Here is a 19,358-nt window from a genome sequence, read left to right on the forward strand (position 1 = left end):
AATCGGGTACGTTTTTTATCCGGCCGTGCAAATACTGCCCCCTATCCCCAACAGGTTAACACTATTTTGGTTACTACATGATTCCATATGTGTCCAAACCTTTGACTGGTACTGTATGTATGTATGTATGTATGTATGTATGTATGTATGTATGTATGTATGTATGTATATATATATATATATATGTATATATACACACACACACACACTACCGTTCAAAAGTTTGAGGTCACTTAGAAATGTCCTTGTTTTTGAAAGAAAATAAATTTTTGTCCATTAAAATAACATCAAATGGATTGGAAAAACAGTGTTGTTACAAGCGTCGTTAAAGGTAGACCAAAACGCAGCGGGTACGTGAATGCTCATCTTCCTTTTATTGAAGAAAAAAACTAAATACACTTACACAAAACAAAACGACGAAAACAGTCCCGTAAGGTGCTCAGACTATACAAGGGAAACAACCACCCACAAAACACAAGCTGAAAACCCCTACTTAAATATGGCCTCCAATTAGAGACAACGAAGAACAGCTGCCTCCAATTGAAGGCCAAACCAAAACCCTGAATATAGAAATAGAACAACTAGATAACCACATAGAAATAGATGACATAGAACAGTACCCAAAAAACCCAACAACACAAAACAAACACACCCCTGCCACGTCCTGACCAACTACAATAACAAAATGACCCCTTTACTGGTCAGGACTTGACAAGTGTAGATATTGTTAATGTTGTAAATGACTATTGTAGCTGGAAACGGCTGATTTTTAATGGAATATCTACATAGGCGTAGAGGCCCATTATCAGCAACCATCACTCCTGTGTTCCAAAGGAACACAGACACTGGATAGAGGAAGATTGGAAAAGTGTTATGGACAGCCGAATCTAAGTGTAAGGTGTTCGGATTACAAAGAAGAACATTCGTGGGATGCAGAAAAAATGAAAAGATGCTGGAGGAGCGCTTAACGCCATCTGTCAAGCATGGTAGAGGCAATGTGATGGTCTGGGGGTGCTTTGGTGGTGGTAAAGTGGGAGATTTGTACAGGGTAAACGGGATCATGAAGAAGGCTATCACTCCATTTTGCAACGCCATGCCAAACCCTGTGGACGGAGCTTAATTGGAGCCAATTTCCTCCTACAACAGGACAATGACCCAAAGCACAGCTCCAAACTATGCAATAACTATTTAGGGAGATAGCAGTCAGCTGGTATTGTCTATAATGGAGTGGCCAGCACAGTCACTCTATCTCAACCCTATTGAGCAGTTGTGGAAGCAGCTTGACCGTATGGTATGTAAGAAGTGCCCATCAAGCCAATCCAACTTGTGGGAGGTGCTTCAGGACTATATTTCCTATTCATTTTGCAACTCATTTCATGTATGTTTTCATGGAAAACAAGGACATTTCTAAGTGACCCCAAACTTTTGAACAGTAGTGTATATACACACACATATATACATATATATACTTTTTTGCTATCTATATCGAAGAGGAAACAAGCCGAGGGAGGATAGCAGGTTTGTATAGGAAGTGAATCATTAAAAAGCACACTCATTCATATGTGCATATGCAGCATTCCCCTAGATGTTGTGATAACCTACCCAACCATCTTAAAGCATGTTCATTTCCTACAGTAAATAGTCACACAAGGGACAAAACCTCACCTGAGAAGTGTACACATAAATCATGAAATTATTTTAATAGGATAGTTCAGAAAATTCAAATGCATTATCTGAAGGATTTCTGCATTATTCACAGTATTGTTAATTCTGCTGGTCAGGGCTAGGATGGGTGAGAGCCTGAGAATGGCGTGGGAGGGTGAATGGAAGCGTGGGATGCTACAGTAGCTTAGTTTACTGTGTGTGCATGTGTGTGTGCGCGCACACACCTGTATGTATGTGTGTGTGTGGGTGGGTCTACAAGTGAGGGGTGTCTCTGAGGACCATGCAGACCTACTGATATCCTGCTTTGTCTAGGTTACCATGGAAACTAAGTGTGGCACCAGGCCAACCAGCTTCCATTGACAAAACCATAAAGGAGGAGAGGAGCTTTATAGTCTTTTAGATAACGCACAGAAAAGCATCAACACCATAAAGGAGGAGAGGAGAGGAGAGGAGAGGAGAGGAGAGGAGTGGAGTGGAGAGGAGAGGAGAGGAGAGGAGAGGAGAGGAGCTTTATAGTCTTTTAGATAACGCACAGAAAAGCATCAAAACCATAAAGGAGGAGAGGAGAGGAGCTTTATAGTCTTTTAGATAACGCACAGAAAAGCATCAAAACCATAAAGGAGGAGAGGAGAGGAGAGGAGAGGAGAGGAGAGGAGAGGAGAGGAGAGGAGAGGAGAGGAGAGGAGAGGAGAGGAGAGGAGAGGAGCTGTATAGTCTTTTAGATAACGCACAGAAAAGCATCAAAACCATAAAGGAGGAGAGGAGAGGAGCTTTATAGTCTTTTAGATAACACACAGAAAAGCATCAAAACCATAAAGGAGGAGAGGAGAGGAGAGGAGAGGAGAGGAGAGGAGAGGAGAGGAGAGGAGAGGAGCTGTATAGTCTTTTAGATAACACACAGAAAAGCATCAAAACCATAAAGGAGGAGAGGAGAGGAGCTTTATAGTCTTTTAGATAACACACAGAAAAGCATCAAAACCATAAAGGAGGAGAGGAGAGGAGCTTTATAGTCTTTTAGATAACACACAGAAAAGCATCAAAACCATAAAGGAGGAGAGGAGAGGAGAGGAGAGGAGAGGAGAGGAGAGGAGAGGAGAGGAGAGGAGAGGAGAGGAGAGGAGCTTTATAGTCTTTTAGATAACACACAGAAAAGCATCAAAACCATAAAGGAGGAGAGGAGAGGAGAGGAGAGGAGAGGTGAGGAGAGGAGAGGAGAGGAGAGGAGAGGAGAGGAGAGGAGAGGAGAGGAGAGGAGAGGAGCTTTATAGTCTTTTAGATAACACACAGAAAAGCATCAAAACCATAAAGGAGGAGAGGAGAGGAGAGGAGCTTTATAGTCTTTTAGATAACACACAGAAAACCATCAGAACAGAAAAGCATCAAAACCAACACATGGTTGCACTATGAAACATTCTACTTCACCAATGTGGGTGACTAGGACAACACCCTGTGTGGATGAATCTGTCTGAAGTACCTATTGATCATATGAAGGGTCTAACATCTGATTCCTTCACAGCATCACAATCACAAAGTAGTGTTCAACAGCAACTGATATGATGACTAAGCAGTCATTCAATACAGCCAGGTAAATCAGTATAATAAACAATTCTACTTCTCCAATGTGGGTGACTGTATGTAGCCTTCCACGTAGGATCTCACTTGTGGCGCCTACTGATCATGTGAAGAAATATCAGATCTGATATTAAATCACAAAGTAGTATTCAATAGCTTACTGTACAGTAAGGTGGTCTGCATTGCAGTTAATACAAAAGCACATACCAGCACATAAAAAGGGGATACTTACTCAGAAGAGTCTATAAAGTATATTCCAAGTGCTCCAATGCTGAGAGCAAAGACGAGCACGACCTAGAGAGAGAGAGAGAGAGAGAGAGAGAGAGAGAGAGAGAGAGAGAGAGAGAGAGAGGTACAGAGATTAGTTTTAGAATGCACTCATGTAACATAGAATACGACATAGCAATAATTATCATTTTGCACATTTAAGTGTCAGTCATTCTCTTACACACACAAAAACAAACAAATTGCAGCCCTGTTTCCGATATTCCTGTGGTTCAACATCCAACACATACAGCAATCAGACCATGTTATAATACCTCTCCACTACTGAACTCTGAGATTGTGGACATTCCCCATACTGTAATATTGTCCTGTATGGCTCAGTTGGTAGAGCATGGCGCTCGCAACGTCAGGATTGTGGGTTCAATTCCCCGGGGCCATCCATCCATAAAAACGTATGCACGTATGGCTAAGTCGCTTTGGATAAAAGCATCTGCTAAATGGCATACATCACTGTAATGTGTGTGTCATAATGAGTGACATAGTAGACAAGGTTGTTGTCATCTGTCATCAAACCGTGGCTGGTCTCACAGCCTTAAAGAATGGACATTCTTCAAAGCCAGGGCTATTGTAAATCCTGAATATTAAAAGCAGGCCAATGAATACAGCGTGAGTGAAGTCGAGTGGTATTCATACAAGAGGGAAAGGAAACACACTACACATCTGCGAGCCAATCCTTGAAGGGTGATTGTATGAGGAGGAGGGCTGTGGGAAAGGCTGTTGTGACTGCCTTAGTTAATGCAGAGTCATGGGTTGTATTATACCTGATGCCATTATGCCTCAGGTGTAGGCCATCACACACACGGTACCGCAGCCCCATCAACATCTCTCTACAAATCAGCTGAGTTGTAATGTGAAGACAGGGGGGGGGGATATGAGGAATGGCACTTGTCATTGACATCCAACATGCTGTTCACACAGAGACCACCTCCTGAAAACAGTTCTCAAAAAAGGGGTAAAAGGATAGAGGGAGACTAAGAGTGGAAAAGAGGGAAATGGGAGAGTGGAAAAGAGGGAAATGGGAGAGTGAAAAAGAGGGAAATGGGAGAGTGAAAAAGAGGGAAATGGGAGAGTGAAAAAGAGGGAAATGGGAGAGTGGAAAAGAGGGAAATGGGAGAGTGAAAAAGAGGGAAATGGGAGAGTGAAAAAGAGGGAAATGGGAGAGTGAAAAAGAGGGAAATGGGAGAGTGAAAAAGAGGGAAATGGGAGAGTGAAAAAGGCGGCTAGAGAAAGGATTAGAGGGATAGCGATTGGCTAGGCTGGACAACCACTAAAATACTGTTCTCTTGAACAACGAGCAATCAACATTATCATCATGAAGAGGCCTGCTTTAGTACACACGGCTGAACCCATTATATTAAAACACATGACTGAGAAAGATATACTATCGTTTACCCTACTAGCCCTTCTCCCTATTCAGCCACCACACAATAGACATCCCCTGTCCTGCATGATTGCACCATTCATTATAAATGACGGGGGGCTGATTATTTTCATGCTATGGCTCTTTGGATTGATCTACTACATTGTCGTTGGCCTAATGAAAAAACAACCCCATGTATTTTTAATGGAGTGTCTCTGTATGGGAGATGGTGGGGTCCATAGAGTGAGTCTGGTTGAGGTTAGTGATAGCGAAGTGTAGCGGTAGCTAGTGTAGTGCTGTAGTGTATGACTGGAGTGCCGTCCGGTTAGCATAGAGTTAGAGCAGAGTCAGAGCAGCGCTAGCAAAGGAGAAGGGAAGCTGGCTTCAATGCCAGCCACTTTGATAGCATCAAGATCTCTTTACTGTGATAAGACTGAACGAACGTCATCGAGAAGGCTGCCATACGTGACGTTGACAGGATCATTGTGGGAGTCGAATGCATCAGCTGATCTGATTCCAACTAAAGATTCAAACAACTTTTTTTTTTATGTCATGGCTATAATTGATGGAATTTGTACATCCTACTAACAACTTGCCACACAACTACTGTCAACGGTTGATGTCAGGATACTGTATAGGATTTTCCCCACAAGAGGGCAGAGCTAGCTTGTAGTGAGTGTGTGTTCTCTGCGCACAGTGGATATCCAGGCCATGCAGGTTGGAGCTATTAACACACACAGACACACACTCAGTCTCTTCACTCGGGGAACAACCAGGGACATCACATCGGTGCGACAGCTGAAATGGTTTCCAAACAAAAAGAAAAGGAGAGGGATGGCAGTGTAGCCCAATTGAGTCACTGTGGGGATGCTGTCCTTAACACAATCCTCTGATGACATACATGTAGGCAGTCCTACTGTACCAACACAGAATGCAAGTACATAAATGGAACACACACATACACGCGAGCACACACAGACGCAAATACTAATATTTCCTTGATGCTAATCTGTGTCCTCATCTGTGATAAAAAGAGAGCGGGAGAGAGTGAGAGAGAAGAGAGAGAGAGAGAGAGAGAGAGACAGAGAGAAAGAAAGGAAAGACTGAGGGGCAGTCTGACCAGTTGGTTGGTTGGTTGCTGGAAAGCTTGCCAGTGAGCGGTGAGCGCCCACAGATGAGATCTGAAGAGATAAGAAGAGTAGACATCTTCCACTGACCCAGTTACTCAGCTGTGAATGCTGCATGGCTGCTCGCTAACACTAACTAGTGCTAGCCATCGTGTGTGTGTGTGTGTGTGTGTGTGTGTGTGTGTGTGTGTGTGTGTGTGTGTGTGTGTGTGTGTGTGTGTGTGTGTGTGCGCTGTTTCAGCGCTAGCCATCAACCTCAAACCCATAAACTCCAAAGACAGGAGCACCACTGTAAATCATGACTGATTCCAAAAGACAGGGGAAACCTACAATGTGGGGACATCCCCATCGCCTACAGACTACAAATAGAAACCCAGCTGTAGGCCTGACAAGCTGGGGCCAGCACAGCAAAGGACTGGGAAATGTAGTTTTAACAGTAGTCATAAAATATAACACACTTGAATCAGAGTATGGTTATCTGAGCATTTTACATTTCGGTCATTTAGCAGACACTCTTATCCAGAGTGACTTATAGTTAGTGTATTCATCTGAAAGCAGCTATGAGAGACAACCTTATCCAGAGTGACTTATAGTTAGTGTATTCATCTGAAAGCAGCTGAGACAACCTTATCCAGAGTGACTTATAGTTAATGTATTCATCTGAAAGCAGCTGAGACAACCTTATCCAGAGTGACTTATAGTTAATGTATTCATCTGAAAGCAGCTATGAGAGACAACCTTATCCAGAGTGACGTATAGTTAGTGTATTCATCTGAAAGCAGCTATGAGAGACAACCTTATCCAGAGTGACTTATAGTTAGTGTATTCATCTGAAAGCAGCTATGAGAGACAACCTTATCCAGAGTGACTTATAGTTAATGTATTCATCTGAAAGCAGCTATGAGAGACAACCTTATCCAGAGTGACTTATAGTTAGTGTATTCATCTGAAAGCAGCTATGAGAGACAACCGCATCTCACAGTTAGAGCAAGCACATTTTTTTCCTTAGTAAGTAGCTATCAGCAGTAGCTAACAGCAAAGGAAAGTGGGATACCTAATCAGAATGTATTCAACTCAAATGTGTCTTCCGCATTTAACCTAACCCCTCTGAGTCAGAGGTGCAGGGGGGGCTGCTATAATCGATATCCAAGTCTTCGGCACTCGGGGAACAGTGGGTTAACTGCCTTGCTCAAGGGCAGAACAACAGATTTTTACCTTGTCAGCTCAGGGATTCGATCCAGCAACCTTTCGGTTACTGGCCCAATGCTCTAACCACTAGGCTACCTGCAAAGACAGTGCTAGAAAGAAAAGACAAGTGCGAGTGTTAGTTCAAGAAAGGCAAGGGTGTTCTTTTTTTTCTGTACTACTGGTGAGGTATTGCAGATAAAGAAAACCTAAGTACTGTACTGTATTTACAACAGTAGAAGCCAGTATTAGAGCTTTAAGCAAGACATTTTAACTCAACACAGAAAGTTTGATTCATACATCCGTGTCGATGTTTACGGTGCTAAATGTGTTTCTGTGTCATGCTGTTTTCCACTTGGTTATGTCCTGACCAGTGACTGTACTATAACTGTCTGACTAAAGGTGTAAAGAGCTGTTGCCACAAATTCAACATGGGGTTAGTTAGACCGTGCCCACCTGTATGTCTGAGTGTGTGGTTTCAGGTTCCAGCACTGCAAGCAGCTAGCCGTCTAGAGCATATCGGACTGTTAGCTGAAGAGGCCCATCACTATACCTATTTTGCCAATGGGCCTGGACCCTTTTACTACACGGAGGCCTGCTGATCCATCACGACTGGTCTGCCGATGTAACCGCACGAGGGGGCTACAACAGACTTCTTCCGTCGCGACGTCCCTCTAAGGCCCTTCTGCTAGCCTGCTTGCCCCGGCCCGCTAGCTGTCTGAATCGCTGTGTCTCCAACCCGCCTAGCTACTCACTGGACCCCTATGATCACTCGGCTACACATGCCTCTCCCTAATGTCAATATGCCTTGTCCATTGCTGTTTTGGTTAGTGATAATTGTTTTATTTCACTGTAGAGCCTCTAGCCCTGCACAATACGCCTTAGCCAACTTTAGTTCCACCTCCCACACATGCAGTGATCTCACCTGATTTAAATGATGTTTCTAGAGACAATATATCTCTCATCGTCACTCAATGCATAGGTTTACCTCCACTGTATTCACATCCTACCATACCTTTGTCTGTACATTATGCCTTGAATCTATTCTACCGTGCCTAGAAACCTGCTCCTTTTACTCTCTGTTCTGAACGTACTAGACGACCAGTTCTTATAGCCTTTAGCTGTACCCTTTTATCCTACTCCTCCTCTGTTTCTCTGTTTCTCTGGTGATGTAGAGGTTAATCCAGGCCCTGCAGTACCTAGCTCCATTCCCATTTCCCAGGTGCTCTCATTTGTTGACTTCTGTAACCGTAAAAGCCTTGGTTTCATGCATGTTAACATTAGAAGCCTCCTCCCTAAGTTTGTTTTATTCACTGTTTTAGCACACTCTGCCAACCACGGATGTCCTAGCCGTGTCTGAATCCTGACTTAGGAAGACCACCAAAACCCCTGAAATTTCCATCCCTAACTATAACATTTTCCGACAAGATAGAACTACCAAAGGGGGCGGAGTTGCAATCTACTGCAGATATAGCCTGCAGAGTTCTGTCTTACTATCCAGGTCTGTGCCCAAACAATTTGAGCTTCTACTTTTAAAAATCCACCTTTCCAGAAACAAGTCTCTCACCATTGCCGCTTGCTATAGACCACCTTCTGCCCCCAGCTGTGGCCTGGACACCATATGTGAATTGATTGCCCCCCATCTATCTTCAGAGCTCGTGCTGTTAGGTGACCTAAACTGGGACATGCTTAACACCCCGGCCATCCTACAATCTAAGCTTGATGCCCTCAATCTCACACATATTATCAATGAACCTACCAGGTAAAACACCAAATCCGTAAACACGGGCACCCTCATAGATATCATCCTAACCCCACCTGCCCTCCAAATACACCTCTGCTGTCTTCAACCAGGATCTCAGTGATGACTGCCTCATTGCCTGCGTCCGTAATGGGTCTGCGGTCAAACGACCCTCCCTCATCACTGTTAAACGCTCCCTAAAACACTTCAGCGAGCAGGCCTTTCTAATCGACCTGGCCAAGGTATCCTGGAAGGATATTGACCTCATCCCGTCAGTAGAGGATGCCTGGTTATTCTTTAAAAGTGCATTCCTCACCATCTTAAATAAGCATGCCCCATTCAAAAAATGTAGAAGCAGGAACAGATATAGCCCCTGGTTCACTCCAGACCTGACTGCCCTTGACCAGCACAAAAACATCCTGTGGTGTACTGCATTAGCATCGAATAGCCCCTGTGATATGCAACTTTTCAGGGAAGTTAGGAACCAATATACACAGGCAGTTAGGAAAGAAAAGGCTAGCTTTTTCAAACAGAAATGTGCATCCTGTAGCACAAACTGGGACACTAAAGTCCATGGAGAATAAGAGCACTTCCTTCCAGCTGCCCACTGCACTGAGGCTAGGAAACACTCTCCCCACCGATAAATCCACTATAATTGAGAATTTCAAGAAGCATTTCTCTACGGCTGGCCATGCTTTCCAGCTGGCTACCCTTACCCCGGTCAACAGCCCTGCACCCCCCACAGCAACTTGCCCAAGCCTCCCCCATTTCTCCTTCACCCAAATCCAGATAGCTGATGTTCCGAAAGAGCTGCAAAATCTGGACCCCTACAAATCAGCCGGGCTAGACAATCTGGCTAGACAACCCTCTCTTTCTAAAATTATCCGCAGAAATTGTTGCAACCCCTATTACTAGCCTGTTCAACCTCTCTTTCGTATCGTCTGAGATCCCCAAAGATTGGAAAGCTGCCGCGGTCATCAGCCTCTTCAAAGGCGGAGACACTCTGGATCCAAACTGCTACAGATATATATCTATCCTACCCTGCCTTTCTAAGGTCTTCGAAAGCCAAGCTAACAAACAGATCACAGGCCATTTCGAATCCCACCGTACCTTCTCCACTATGGAATCTGGTTTCAAAGCTGGTCATGGGTGCACCTCAGACACGCTCAAGGTCCTAAACGATATCATAACCGCCATCGATAAGAGACAATACTGTGCAGCTGTATTTATCGACCTGGCCAAGGCTTTCGACTCTGTCAATCACCACATTCTTATCGGCAGACTAAACAGCCTTGGTTTCTCAAATGACTGCCTCGCCTGATTCACCGACTACTTCTCAGACAGAGTTCAGTGTGTCAAATCAGAGGGCCTGTTGTCCGGTCCTCTGGCAGTCTCTATGGGGGTGCCACAGGGTTCAATTCTCGGGCCGAATCGCTTCTCTGTATACATCAATGATGTTGCTCTTGCTGCTGGTGATTCTCTGATCTACCTCTACGCAGACGACTCCATTCTGTATACTTCTGGCCCTTCTTTGGACACCTACAGACGAGCTTCAATGCCATACAACACTCCTTCCGTGGCCTCCAACTGCTCTGGCGAGGACTGGGGAATACGGCGGGTAAGGGAGCCCGAAAGGCAGCCCCAATATTTTTTTTGGGGGTGGGCACAAGGGCTGTTTGGCGGGGCGAGATTGGAGACCCAGGCCAGCTCCCCATACCCTTTTTGGACAGAAAGAGACTGGACAGGTCCCGTGCTTTGGGGTAGGTGCTGTGGTGAGGCCTGGTATTTTCAGGCTGGTATGCGCAGTACCAGCGCCCCGCATGTGCCAGGGGAGAGTGGGCATCGAGCCTGAAGGGGTAATGCCAACCCTGCGCTCGAGACCGCCAGTGCGCCTCTACGGTCCAGCGTTTCCCGCGTGGCCCGCCTGTCCTCCGGCCCAGCCAGAGTCCGCCTGTCCTCCGGCCCTGCCCGAGTGGCCCGCCTGTCCTCCGGCCCTGCCCGAGTGGCCCGCCTGTCCTCCGGCCCTGCCCGAGTGGCCCGCCTGTCCTCCGGCCCAGCCCGAGTGGCCCGCCTGTCCTCCGGCCCAGCCCGAGTGGCCCGCCTGTCCAGGACGAGTGGCCCGCCTGTCCTCCGGCCCAGCCCGAGTGGTCCGTCTGCCCGGATCAGCCAGAGTGGCCCGTCTGCCCGGCGCAGCCATCGGCGCCACCTAAGTGGGCGACGCCGAAGGTGGAGCGAGGTCCACGTCCCGCACCTGAGCCGCCTCCTATATAGGTGGGTTGGGGAGGGGGGGGTGTAGCACAGTGCCGTCGTTGATGGCAGCCACCCTCCCTTCCCTCCCTTTAGTTTAGGGGGATATTTTTTGTTGTTTGGGGGTTTTTGTCTTTTCTTTTAGGTGCAGTCGGGGTCTGCACCTTTAGGGGGCGGGGGGGTTACTGTCACGTCCTGACCAGCAGAGGGAGTAATTGTATTCGTTTTGGTCAGGATGTGGCAGAGGGTTTGTGTTTTTGTATGTATTTCTACGTTCTGTCTAGTTTAGTTTTCTATGTTTAGGTTTGGGTGTTGGTTCTCTCAATTGGAGGCAGGTGTTTCTAGTTGCCTCTGATTGAGAGTCCTATAATTAGGTGTGTGTTTGGTTTGGGTTTTGTGGGTAGTTGTTTTTGCACTGCGTTTTGTTAGCCTGCAAAACTGTTCCTGTCGTGTTGCTGTATTTTCTTGTTTTTCCGTGGTCAACGTCCTTTAATAAATATGTTGTTGAACACGCAACCCGCTGCGCCTTGGTCCATTCCTGACGACAGATGTGACATCCACTAAGTGCAAAAACCAGATGGGATGGCGTATCGCTGCAGAATGCTGTGGTAGCCATGCTGGTTAAGTGTGCCTTGATTTCTAAATAAATCACAGACAGTGTCACCAGCAAAGCACCATCACACCTCCTCCTCAAAGCTTTACGGTGGGAACCACACATGCGGAGATCATCCTTTCATCTACTCTGTGTCTCACAAATCTTAAATGTGGACTCATCAGACCAAAGGATAGATTTCCACTGGTCTAATGTCCATTGCTCGTGTTTCTTGGCCCAAGCAAGTCTCTTCTTATTATTCGAGTCTTTTAGTAGTGGCTTCTTTGCAGCAATTCGACCATGAAGACCTGATTCACACAGTCTCCTCTGAACAGTTGATGTTGAGATGTGCCTGTTACTTGAACTCTGTGAATCATTTATTTGGGCTGCAATCTGAGGTGCAGTTAACTCTATTGAACTTATCCTCTGCAACAGAGGTAACTCTGGGTCTTCCTTTTCTGTGGCGGTCCTCATGAGATTTTCATCATTTCATCATAGTGCTTGATTTTTTTTGCAACTGCACTTGAATAAACTTTCAAAAAGTTCTTGAAATTTTACGGATTGACTGACATTTATGTCTTAAAGTAATGGGCTGTCATTTCTCTTTGCTTATTTGAGCTGTTTTTGCCATAATATGGACTTGGTCTTTTACCAAATAGGGCTATCTTCTTTATACCACCCCTACCATGTCACAACACAAATGATTGGCTCAAACGCATTAAGAAGGAAAGAAATTCCACAAATTAACTTTTAGCAAGGCACACCTGTTAATTGAAATGCATTCCAGGTGACTACATCATGAAGCTGGTTGAGAGAATGCCAAGAGTGTGCAAAGCTGTCATCAAAGCAAAGAGTGGCTACCTTGAAGAATCTCAAATATAAAATATATTTTGATTTGTTTAACACTTTTTTGGTTAAAACATGATTCCATATGTGTTATTTCATAGTTTTGATGTCTACACTATTATTCTACAATGTAGAAAATAGTACAAATAAAGAAAAACCTTGAATGAGTAGGTGTGTCCAAACTTTTGACTGGTACTTTACATACACACACCCTTACCCTGGTTTGTTGACTGCTTGGCTAGCCCATATTCATTCACTCTACGTACGGTATGCAACACCCAAAGCCACCGAGCAGCAAACCAGGCTAACAAGCTGCTTTCCCTTCAAATAGACCACAATATAACAGGCTAAAGGTTTCAACTGCTAATACAATCCAATATAGCTGCCGAATCAACAGAACACAATATCTTTGGTCTGAAACAAAACCACGAGCTAGCCTGGATTCTACACTAAATATCCCTTGACTATTGTTTCAATGCAGCAATATTTAGTCAGTGTGTATTCCAGGCTACAAACAAGTTATAAAGTGAGCCTGGAATCCTCACTAAATATTCCTTAGTTCCTTACTATTGTTTCAACAGAGCAATATTGAGTGTAGATTCATTCCAGGCTACAAATGAGCTGCAGTTAGTCTTACCCAGACTCTTCCAGGCTAACAGAGAATTCGTTTAGACTTGTGATTCTCTTGACTCGTCCTAAGTGCACTTCCTGACAAAGCGCATGCAGGACCCAGCTGACAGGTGATGTGGGTTGATGTAGAAAATAATCACTTCATGTTTCGGGTGAGTCGACAGGTTGGCTAGGAAATCAAAAGGACTCTGGTGCAGAGTAGACATGTCAAAGTCAGTTCAGTTCAGTTCATGCAGATAGGCTCCTAACAGTCAGACCTACATACTAGCCCAGGTAGGCTCAACCTGCACTCATACACACACAAACAGGGATCTGAAATAACTTTGTTTATACACAGTCAAGTCGTTAAATGTCCGGTGCATTAAAAAAATTAGATTTTTCTGTGAGGGATACAAAGTAAGTTTGGTTCCTGAGTTAATTAAGCAATTAACATCCCATCATGCTTAGAGTCATATATAAAAATGCTAGGCAGGCCATTATTCTGGCTAACATGGCTGTGCCCCTGTAGGTTGACAATGCCCCCATCAGCAGGGCACGAGTGATACCTGAAAGGTTTGATGAGCATGAAAACAATGTAAACCATATGCCATGGCCGTCTCAGTTATCAGATCTCAACCCAATTGAACACTTACAGGAGTGTCTGGAGTGGCGCCTGAGACAGCATTTTCCACCACCATCAACAAAACACCAAATGATGGAATTTCTCGTAGAATGGTGTCGCATCCCTCCAATAGAGTTTGAGACACTATGAATATATGCCAAGGTGCACTGAAGCTGTTCTGGCTCGTGGTGGCACAATGCCCTATTAAAACACTATGTTGGTATTTCCTTCATATTTGGGTTGGATTAATACTGTGACATTGTGAAAATGGTTTTAATGCCCTTTTAGTGTAAGAGCTGTTTGAAATGACCCCCTGAAATTTCTGCCTGTTTTCGTGGGATGGAGTTTGAGCCTGCCTGGAACGAGAGTTTCAAACCTCTCTGCCGATAACAGCTAGTTTTCAGTTTTCCGCTTCCCACTCAGGCCACACCCAGCCAGTCCTAGCAAAATTCTTAGTTGATAAATTGCGCCTTGCTAAGCAGCTATTTTAGTTTATGTTTTACCATTTTAATTGGAATCAACCCAGTAAGATAATTGTCACCCAGACATGATTTCATATTGACTGTGTCTGTCGGTCTGTCTTTTAATATACCATTGATTACGCTTGATCCAGTCGGCCATTTTGTCTGGCCTCCAGGCAGACAAACCGAGGTGCTGATTGGACTCTCACCCAAAGGAAACAGGCCATTGATTGGAGGAGCTGAAAAGGGCGAGGTCACTTTCATTACAGAGACATAGGCCTTGTCCTGATTACCCACACTACTATGGTTTTAAAAGCCTTGGAACGGTGTTATCATTGGCTCGAAGCAGTTTCCATCATCGTTAAATCCATGACGGGTGTACGTGCAGAAGTGCACACATTAGGAGAAGGGTAGATAATCGGGACCATCTAGTACCAAGAGAAGTCATTCATAGGGAACATCTACTGTGATGTATCCTCTTCACTGGGATTGTCAATAATGTTCATATAGAGTAATATTGGGCATTCATTAAATCTTATTTGTGTATGACTGTAAAATACTACTGATTAATTAAGGAAAATATATGCACAGTAATATATACAGTAGGTGTTTACATTGTAATGACAAGAGCATATGGAGCCGCAAGCTGCCCAGTGACGCAAGCCTAGCAGACAAAGGCCTATGCTCGCTTCAAGGCAAGCAACACTGAACCAGTATGAGAGCACCAGCTGTTCCAGACGACTGTGTGATCTCACTCTCGGTAGCCGATGTGAGTAAGACTTTTAAACAGGTTAACATTCACAATGCCGCAGGGCCAGACGGATTACCAGGACGCGTACTCAGAGCATGTGCTGACTAGCTGGCGGGTGTCTTCACTGACATTTTCGACCTCTCCCTGACCCAGTCTATATTACCTACGTGTTTCAAGCAGACCACCATAGTCCCTGTGTCCAAGAACGCCAAGGTAACCTGTCTAAATGACTATTGCCCCATAGCACTCACATCTGTAGCCATGAAATGCTTTGAAAGGCTGGTTATGGCTCAAAACACCATCATCCCAGACACCCTGGACCCACTCCAAGTCGCATACCGCCCCAACAGATCCACAGATGACGTAATCTCTATTGCACTCCACACTGCCCTCTACCACCTGGACAAGAGGTACACCAATATTAGAATACTGTTCATTGACTACAGCTCAGCGTTCAACACCACAGTGCCCTCCAAGCTCACCACTAAGCACAGGACCCTGGGACTGAACGCCTCCCTCTGCAACTGGATCCTGGACTTCCTGACGGGCCGCCCCTCAGGTGGTGAGGGGTAGGCAACAATACATCCGCCACCCTGACCCTCGACATGGGGGCCCCTCATGGGTGCGTGCTTTGTTCCTCCTGTACTCCCTGTTCACCCACGACTGCATGACAGCGCACGACTCCAACACCATCATTAAGTTTGCTGACGACACGACAGTGGGAGGCCTGATCACCGACGACGATGAGAACATCTATAGAGAGGTGGTCAATGACCTGGCAGTGTGGTGCCAGGACAATCTTTCCCTCAACATCAGCAAGACAAAAGAGCTGAAAGTGGACTACAGGAAACGGAGGGCTGAGCACTTCCCCCATTCACATCGACGGGGCAGCAACGGAGTGGATCGAGAGCTTCAAGTTCCTCGGTGTCCACATCACTAAGGAATTAACATGGTTCACACACACCAACACAGTCATGAGAGCATCTTGACTGGCTGCCTCACTGCTTGGTATGGCAACTGCTTAGTTAACTAAATAGTTAACCAAATAGCTACTTGGACTATCTGCATTGACCCTATTTGGACTAACTATTTTGACTGATCACATATTCTGTGCCTACTGTTTATTATCTATCCTGTTGCCTAGTCACTTTACACCTACCTATATGTAAATATCTACCTCAATTACCTCGTACCCCTGCACATCGACTCAGTACCTGTACCCTGTGTATATAGCCAAGTTATCTATCGTTACTCATTTTGTATTTATTCCTTGTGTTATTATATATATTTTCTTAAGTCTCTGTATTGTTGGGAAGGGCCCGTAAGTAAACATTTCACTGTTAGTCTACACCTGTTGTTTATGAAGTATGTGACAAAAAATGTGATTCTATTTTTTTAATGACACAGACATGCTGTTGAAGACATAAGGTTACTTGACTCCATTGTTTCCACAACATACTAATCACATCAACTCACTGAACAAGACAAGCAAACAAGACCACTTCTAAGCCGGAATGTCAAAATACAAATGAGACATTAATAAAAGTTTGATGGCAGACAGCCATACATCATCTATACAGCATGCAGACCCATGTTCCCTCATTTGCCTTGAACAACCAGCTCAGCGGGAGACCTGGGTTATGTGATGAGAATGCAGAAGATTTTTATGTGGAGACTGTCATATCATACTGATGTCAGGGTTGCGTCTCAAACGGTACCCTATATCCTATTTATGTGCCCTCTGGTGAAAAATAGTGCACTATATAGGGATACCATTTGAAAGGCAGCCCTGACATCAGTATGATTTTCAGCATAAACAACCTTAGTATTCTCTTCACATACAACCCTGCTCAGAAAGACCTTCTGACTCACACTGGGTGTCTCAACTGGGCTGGCAATGCAGACTATCACACGCGTAATGATTCAGATTCCCAACATCTCCAAAACCACCAAACTGGTCTTGCGGTCATGACACAGAAGTCGTATGATCCAGAATGAGAAGATCGATAACTACATAGCATGCTGGCTTCTTTTGACAAATATGAGCGTTGCATAATTTAACAAAAGCCTCATTCATGAAATCATGTTTAAATCAGAGAGAAAATACAAGCCCTTCAGTTCAGAATCTTCTCCTATAGTTACTATAGCTTTGGTAACACACACACACACACACGGAGCTAAAAAAATCCATCACCATGGTAACCTTTTGATCAAATGCATTGCCTCCTACTAGATGAGATGCAACATACATTATGTATGGTGCAACATGAAAATGCGCATGATGAGGATGATATTGAGAAGGATGAAGATGCATGTTAATGTAGGCCTAGGTTTGTTATGTCATTAATTAACACGATGTTCACACCAGATGCTGTATGTAGCGACATAACAAATGGCTAAATGCATTATTTCATGTCATTATTTCAATCCCTCTGCTTCATGTCTCCACATTAAAAACATCCTATTTGGGAGGAAAGAGGATTAAACTGTTATCTGATGTATTTTTCCAGAACAGAGAAAAAAGTGATGTGAAGGGGGAGGGCAAGCCAGCTTTAAATCTCCTTCATTCCCTAAGACCGTCTCTGTCACGGTCTCTCTCTCTCTCCGTCTCTCTCTCTCCGTCTCAGTCTCTTTCTCTCCCAGTCTCTCTCCCCGTCTCCGCCTCGCTCTCCCTGTCTCTCTCGTTTTCCCCGTTTCTTTCGCTCTCCCCGTCTCTCTCCCCGTCTCTCTCCCCGTCTCTCTCGTTTTCCCTGTTTCTTTCGCTCTCCCCGTCTCCGCCTCGCTCTCCCTGTCTCTCTCATTTACCCCGTTTCTTTCGCTCTCCCCGTCTCTCTCCCCGTCTCTCTCCCCGTCTCTCTCCCCGTCTCTCTCCCCGTCTCTCTCCCCGTCTCTCTCCCCGTCTCTCTCGTTTTCCCTGTTTCTTTCGCTCTCCCCGTCTCTCTCCCCGTCTCTCTCGTTTTCCCCGTTTCTTTCGCTCTCCCCATCTCTCTAAATCCCTCTCTCCTGTCTCATATGACACACCACTGTAAAACTGAAGGAAATACCCAGTTCAACATCCACCTTTACTGTTAGTTGACTAACACACATTTTATGTCAACTTAATTCATGTTGAGGACTGTCCCTGCCATTGAATGTCAAAATGAGTTAAAACTAAACAGAAATGGTTTGTGTTGATGATCCACTTTTCTGAACTGCTGCGAACCCTTTTCAAAAATGCTTTCCCCCTGACTCAACCTAACATCAGTCTTCGCCAGTCTAGAACACTGAACAGCTCAGCATCTGATGGACTGACAACACAGACAGATTGACTTCAATGAATCATGATGCTGTGAGCGATATGGCGCCCAGTCTCCCTCAGTGCCCCCTCTGACTTCCTGTCCCTCTTCCTGCTTCCTGCCTGACAGCCAGTCAGAGCGTAGCAGGTGGGGTCTGATGGACAGACTGACTGATGTCTCAGACAACTGATTTATATGAGAGGAGAAGTCAGGAGGAAAACAGACAACCCACATTTGGCTCCTTGGAAGTTCTGAGAACAGAAGTGAAAAAAATGTGTCTAGTCTGGGAACGTTTCTTTTTAGGTTGCAGGGAGGTTCTGAGAACGTTTTACTAAGGTTCCTTGAAAGTTTTCCTGGGAGGTTTTAGTAAAGCTCTGAGAACAGAAATTATAGGTTATTTAAACGTTTTTGAATAACTTCCTTAAAACTTTCACTGAATATTTCAATAAGACTTTTAGTAACCTTGCTAGCTTTATTTTGGGTTTACTTTTTTGAACTGTACGCACAAATAGGACACATGGACATTAAAGGGTAACTCTCAACCCCAATTTCAGCCATTGCCCAACCCAAATAAAAAAATGCATTCAGGTGAGAAGTTGTGGGTGGAAGGAATTGCTCATAAATATTCATTTTGGGGGTGGGTGAACGTAGTTGTACCTGATCAACACTTTCTCACTAAAGCATACTTACTAGAAGTCCACTGTCACGCTCTGATAATAAAATGATGTGCATCACGAGCAAATACAGCTTTGGACAGTTAGCTCAGTGGTACGGCACCGAATTCCTGACATCTATTGCCATTTGCGGTGTAAATTCTATCCCCCATGGGTGCAAAAAAATCGTTGAAATATGGACTCACATTTAGTGCGGTATTATGTTGGGAAGAAAAGTGCAATCATCACCTTGAAAAGGAAGATTAAGGGCTCAATTCCATACGACCCACAAATTAACTCACAGATTGGTCTTGGGTACTGTATAAAAGCCTACAACTACTACCAGGGTGACCCCTCTCACAGGTAT

General features: G+C 44.8%; 1 protein-coding gene across 22 annotated transcripts in view; it reads right to left on the bottom strand.

Annotated features, from left to right (window-relative positions):
- The window catches only part of kcnma1a (potassium large conductance calcium-activated channel, subfamily M, alpha member 1a), a 283,780-nt gene that overhangs the window by 130,341 nt on the left and 134,081 nt on the right, over window positions 1-19,358 (bottom strand). For all 22 annotated transcript variants that reach the window (XM_029698737.1, XM_029698732.1, XM_029698736.1 and 19 more), the window contains exon 3: window positions 3,470-3,531. In XM_029698737.1, coding sequence (XP_029554597.1) covers window positions 3,470-3,531 — 62 coding nt within the window. The remainder of the gene's footprint in view (window positions 1-3,469; window positions 3,532-19,358) is intronic.

The sequence above is a fragment of the Salmo trutta genome, chromosome 18 (assembly GCF_901001165.1).
Source record: "Salmo trutta chromosome 18, fSalTru1.1, whole genome shotgun sequence".
Taxonomy (NCBI): Eukaryota; Metazoa; Chordata; class Actinopteri; order Salmoniformes; family Salmonidae; genus Salmo; species Salmo trutta.